Source organism: Mandrillus leucophaeus, unplaced genomic scaffold, assembly GCF_000951045.1.
Source record: "Mandrillus leucophaeus isolate KB7577 unplaced genomic scaffold, Mleu.le_1.0 Scaffold15, whole genome shotgun sequence".
Lineage (NCBI taxonomy): Eukaryota > Metazoa > Chordata > Mammalia > Primates > Cercopithecidae > Mandrillus > Mandrillus leucophaeus.
This window is the reverse complement of record NW_012101476.1, coordinates 7,939,403-7,945,635: the sequence shown is the minus strand read 5'-3', so window position 1 is coordinate 7,945,635 and position 6,233 is coordinate 7,939,403. Positions and strand designations below refer to the sequence as shown.

At 42.3% G+C, this 6,233-nt stretch overlaps 1 protein-coding gene across 1 annotated transcript in view; it reads left to right on the top strand.

Moving 5' to 3' along the window:
- ITIH2 (inter-alpha-trypsin inhibitor heavy chain 2) overlaps positions 1-6,233 on the top strand; it is a 57,069-nt gene that overhangs the window by 32,376 nt on the left and 18,460 nt on the right. The window contains exons 10-12 of the mRNA XM_011974949.1: positions 2,490-2,658; positions 3,243-3,368; positions 5,505-5,686. Of these exons, the coding sequence (XP_011830339.1) occupies positions 2,490-2,658; positions 3,243-3,368; positions 5,505-5,686 (477 nt within the window). The remainder of the gene's footprint in view (positions 1-2,489; positions 2,659-3,242; positions 3,369-5,504; positions 5,687-6,233) is intronic.

Below are 6,233 nucleotides of genomic sequence, written 5' to 3'. Positions count from 1 at the left end.
CTCCATCTCAAAAAAAGAAGAAGAAGAAGAAGGAGGAGGAGGAGGAGGAAGAGGAGGAAGAGGAAGAAGAGGAGGAGGAGGAAGAAGAAGAAGAAGAAGAAGAAGAAGAAGAAGAAGAAGAAGAAGAAGAAGAAGAAGAAGAAGAAGAAGAAGAGGAGGAGGAAGAAGGAGGAGGAGGAGGAGGAAGAGAAGAAGAAGTCCCTGTTTTCTACAGACCCTGCCTGCCTGGGTCTGTACTCCCAGGCAGGGTTTCTCAGCAGTGGGACTATTAATATTTTGGATGGGGTCATTCTTTGCTGTGGGAGGGCTGTCTGGTGCATTGCAGGATACTTAGCAGCATGGTCTATGGTCTATTTGCTAAATTTCAGTAGCACAACATCCCCTGCATCATAACAATCAAATATGACTTCAGATATTGCCAAATGTCCGCTGGGGGGAATAATTGCCTCTGGTTGAGAACAACTGCTTTAATACAACAGTTTATTCACTGCTTCCTTCCATCATTCATTCATTCAACAAATATTTACAAAGCACCTACTATTCATGCACTTAGTTCATCCATGAGCAAAACAGACCCAAAGCATAAAAACAGAAACCAAGCAAAAAAACGCATGCCTACCCTCTGGGTGCTTATAAAACTTACATCTGGGGGAGAGGGGACAGAGAATAAACAATACACATACAAGTACAAATGTACAAGTATGTTCAATGGCAGCATTATGATAAAAGTTTAAAAAAAAAAAAAGCGTATGTTAGAAATCAAGAGTGGCAATTGCAGGGGGATGCAATTTTAAATAGGCTTGTTTCCTGGAGAAGACCACTGAGGAGACCCCGAGAAGGTGAAGGGAGAGTTATGCAGATACCTAAGGGGATTAAATGCAATGACCAGCCCATGCAACGGTTCTAAGTCGAAAGTGTGCAAAGTACAGAGAGAGACGCCAGTAGAGAGGGGCAGTAGGAGATGAGATCTGAGAAGTAAGAGGAAAGGTGGCTCATGGAACGCCTGTGCAGTCATGATCAGAGCTGGATTCTGGAATCTGTTTTGAAGGTCGATAAACAGTATATCCTGAAGGGTTAGCTGTGAGACAAGGGAAGAAAAGAAAACTGAAAGATGCCCCAGGACTTAGCCTGAGCAACGAGAAGGATGGAGTGGCCATCCATGAGTTGGCAAAGAGAGAGATGGAATCAGACATTGCAGGGAATGTCCCAGTTTGGTTTTGGATCCAAAGTCTGAAATGTTCATTAAATACCCACATTGGCCACGCAAGCCTGGTGTTCAACAGTGAGATGTGGAGACACACGGTTAGGACTCACCAGCATATAGAAGGTACTGGCAGCATTGGGACTAGATGAGAATGCCAAGGAGTAGATGGACAAGGGAGCCAAGAACAGACAACAGAGCATTCTAATATTGGGAATTTGGGAAGAAGAGGATAATTGGTGATAGAGACTAATAAAAACAATTAGTAAGTGGGGGAGACAAATCAAGAGAGAATGAGGCCCTAGAAGACAATTGAGGAATTTGTGTTCAGGAGGGAGACGAGAGCACCTGCTGGTGACAGGTTGAGTTGCATGAGAAATGAAGATGGACCTTTGGATTTAGCGACATTAGCATCATTGGTGACCTTGACATGGGCAGTTTCAGTAGAGTGACAGGGAGGAAAACCAAAAGGAGTGGGCTTCTGAGAGAATAGGAAGAGAAGATTTGGAGACAGTGTGTTTAGACAATTCTCTCTGGGAATTTTATTGCAGAAGAAAGTTAAGAAATGAAGAAAGTGGATGCACATGAGGTTTGTAGAAGGATGAGAAATAACATGTTTTTATGTTGATGGAAATGTACCAGTAGAATAGGGAAATTGAAAAGGCAAAGGACAATTGCCGGAACCATGTTCTTTAGTCAAAGAGAGGGAATGAAATCTAGTTCATGAGTAGGTGGGTTTGCATTAGGTAGAAATACTGCTAGTTGTCAGGTATGAAAGAAAAATGTATGGGTACAAATATCACTAGTTGGGATTTTATGGTAGTGGGAGTCTGTGGGAATGTTCTTCTGTCTCCTTCAGTTTCTCAGTGGCGATGGAATCAAAGTAATCACACGTAAGCTAGAGAAAGAGGGTGATGGCGGTGGTTTAAAGAGAACGATGAGGAAATAGTTTAAGAGACTGGGTGAGTAGATGGACTTGAGAAATATATTTTATTTTCAGGCATCATAAAGGTGGCACTCGAAGTTTGTGATCCTTAACATAAAGTCTAGTCAAACTGGTTGTGCCTAGCAAAATAAGATAGTAAGAGTATCAAAAAGCCAATGATACATGCTCAGAATAAATAAGGGATAGGTCTGCATTGACCGAGATTGGCTCAAGAGGTTTTCTGGAAGAAGTTTAGCTTGAGAATAACTTGAAAGATGACCAGGATCAATGATCGGTCTTCCTAGTTCCTCTGAGGCGTAGATTTTCTGTAATGGGACCCGTCTTTATTCTCTTTTGAAATAGACTGTGGAGGCAATGAAGACCATATTGGATGACCTCAGAGCGGAAGACCATTTCTCTGTGATTGACTTCAACCAGAACGTTCGAACTTGGAGAAATGATTTAATTTCAGCTACCAAAACACAGGTTGCAGATGCCAAGAGGTATATTGAGAAAATCCAGCCCAGTGGAGGTGAGTGTGTTGGGCTAAAGCCCAAGGAGACACTTCTTTTGGGTTCAAATCATGGTTCACTTAAGAAGCATTATTCCCATCACAGTAGTCTTTCCCCAGCCTTCAAGAGCCTGCCTCAAATAATACATTTATTGGTAATGGATGAATGCTAAGTTTGTAGTGAAAGTAGAATTTGTAATCCAGCCCACACAAGCTTTGAACCATTTTAATCTCTCTCAGAAAAAGGTTCAGTGACACTGGCCTTCTTTATTGCCTGCGTAAAGCATAAAATGTTACTGTCTTCAGAGTGTCTTGGCAAGGCTGATTTGGATACTTTAACCTGGTGTTTAACAAACTAACAGTCTGTGCTTTGAAAGGGCTAATTCATCTCTAAGGGGATAGTTTACTTCCAAGTGAATCTTTCACTGCACTGGGGGACCACCAGCTTGAGCACAGTTTGTGTCACTCAGAAAGCAAGGAAATGATTTTGGCATGGAATAACTGATGGATAAGTGATCCACCAACATACGAGTCTGAATCCAGGATGGGGTTTTCTGTGTGTGGCGAGAACGCATACCCAACGTTTCATTATGCTACTTCAACAGGCACAAACATCAACGAAGCACTCCTGCGGGCAATCTTCATTTTGAATGAAGCCAATAACTTGGGACTGTTGGACCCTAACTCTGTCTCGCTGATCATTTTGGTTTCTGATGGAGATCCAACAGTGGGCAAGTGTCACTTCAACTTTGTCACGACGAACACTTTCACTGTTGTTTCTTGGAATGGTGGTTTGCCTAAAAGGGGAACTCTCATGGCATTTGCCTGAGTTTCTAGAACATTTTAAACCCATGCTTCCTAAAGGAGGTCTTCTGATCCTGCAGTCCTCGCCCCCTAAGCTACTGCTCAGACACTTTCAGCAAGGGCACTCTTGAGTGCCTCAGTGCCACCTCCACAATATGCAGAAATCTGAGTCTGAATTTTAACAGTAGGTTGTGAGGATTGCTGATGCATTCTAGGGAAATGCATTTATTTCCTCAACTTGAGGTATGTGAAGATGGTGTATGGGGGTGGTGGATGATGAATATTGATCCCAGAGCTCTCAGCAGTACATTTGGAGGCCACAGTAGCATATTCCCTATTATTCTCCACACTTCTCCCAGTTGCAGCTGGAGAAATGACTGCTCTCTGACACAACCTTGAAGTTAAACATTTTTCTTTCTACAAAATGGCAGCAACATCTCTCTTCTTCTATTATTTACTTTTATCTTTGTTACATTGTTTGATTTTATTTATTTTTTGAGACAGGGTCTTGTTCTGTCACCCAGGAGGGAGTACAGTGGAGCGCACACAGCTCACTGCAGCCTCAACCTCCCGTGCTCAAGTGATCCTCCCACCTCAGCCTCCTGAGTGGCTGGGACTACATATGTGCACCACCACACTCAGCTAATTTCTTTTTTTTCTTTTTCTCTCTTTTTTTTTTTTTTGGAGAGACGAAGTCTCACGGTGTTGCTCAGGCTGACCTCAAACTCCTGGGCTCAAGCAGTCCTCCCACCTTGGCCTCCCAAAGTGTTGAGATTACAGGTGTGAGCCACTGCACACCTGTGAATCTGCCATTCACTATTACTGACACTATTACTGGCCACTGTCAGTAATAGTGAATGGCAGATTGTGTTGTCTGAGTGTGCTATCCTACAGACTAGGACTGGGTCTGATACATCCTGACACAGCCAAATGGAATGAAAATGCACGAGGCAACACAGTGACAGCCAGAGCTTTAGAAAGCCAGAGAGCAACCATCTTATTAATAATGAGACTAGAAAGAGCCATTGTTACGTATTTGTTGTAGAGCCAAGGTTTTCTCTCTCTCATCAGATTACTTTTAAAATTCAAGTTTTGAATAAAATCATAAGGTAGAAAAGGAAATATAGTTTAAAATATTTTAAACACAGTGGCTCACACCTGTAATCCCAGCACTTTGGGAGGCTGAGGTGGGTGGAGCACCTAAGGTCAGTAGTTCCAGACCAGCCTGGCCAACGTGGTGAAACCCCATCTCTACTAAAAATACAAAATTAGCCGGACATGGTGGTGTGTGCCTGTAATCCCAGCTACTCGTGAGGCTGAGATAGAAGAACCGCTTGAACTCGGGAGGTAGAGCTTGCAGTGAGCCAAGATCTCGCCACTGCACTCCAGCCTGGGCAACAGCGTGAGACTCCGTCTCAAAAACAAAAACAAAAACAAAAAAGTTAAACCATAATTTGGTTTAATCATGGTTTCTCACTCCTGTTTCTTAACCATTCAGTTCCTGTCCCTGGAATCAGTCACTGGTTGCCAGTTTCTTATGTATCTTTCCACAGATAGTTTATGCATGCCTGTATACTATATATACATGTTTGCACACAGGCATGTGTATGTGCATACATACACATGCGTACATTTATACAAGCTTGCCTGCAAATGCATCCTATGTACCCTGATATTGACCTAGTTTTTTTTTTTCTACTCTAAACGTGTCCTTGAGATTGTCTGGTATAAAGAGTTGCTGTGTCCTTTTTAGTAACTGCATAGTATCTCACGGTTTGAACATACCATCATCTAACCAAGTGCCTCCTCACTGGTGTGTATTTATGTTGTTTTCAATATGCTGCTAATTCCCCAATAATGTTGCTATGCAACGCAAGCCACACTTCATTTCAACATGTATGAGTGCATCTCTAAGAAAAACTCCTAGAAATTGAGTTACTACGTCAAAGGATAAATGCAATTTTAATCTGGACAAATTTTACTAAACTGCCCTCCCTGAATTTTCCAGAAACTTTATGACATTACTTGTTTATTCCTTTCCTTTCTGTCATCGCCCACTTTAGGTGAACTAAAACTGTCAAAAATTCAGAAAAATGTGAAGGAGAACATCCAAGACAACATCTCCTTGTTCAGTTTGGGCATGGGATTTGATGTGGACTACGATTTTTTGAAGAGACTCTCCAATGAAAACCGTGGAATTGCACAGAGGATTTATGGAAACCAGGACACGTCTTCCCAGCTTAAGGTAACGTTTTTCTTCTGTTCTTTTTTTATTATTCACTGGAAATCATTTAACTACCCATATCTGATGCATGTATGATGCATCACTGAACTTAACTCAAAATGGTCATGATCTCAGCCATATTTGGTTGGAAGGATCAGGAAAGTGCTCAGTTCCTTTCTCACACGTTTCTCTTCACCCTCATATTTCTGCAGTAACAGTGAGGTATGAGGCAGGTGGGTGATGGGAACGGCTTTCCTACCCCCTGAACAAAAAGGTCTTCTGAGCGTCACCAAAGCTCCTTGTAGCTCTCCCGCCCCGCTAGCAATTGGTCTTCTTATCATCATGGTCAACCGTTTTCTCTTTAACATGCATTGGCATCTTGGTATCAATTTTTCACAATGTAAATTTTCTTAAGTATTAAGATAGAGGCTGAGTGCGGTGGCACATGCCTGTAATCCCAGCACTTTGGAGGCCAAGGTGGGAGGATCACTTGAGCCCAGAGGTTTAAGACCAGCCTGGGCAACATAGTGAGAACAGTCTGTTCAAAAAATAAATTTTTTAAAATTAA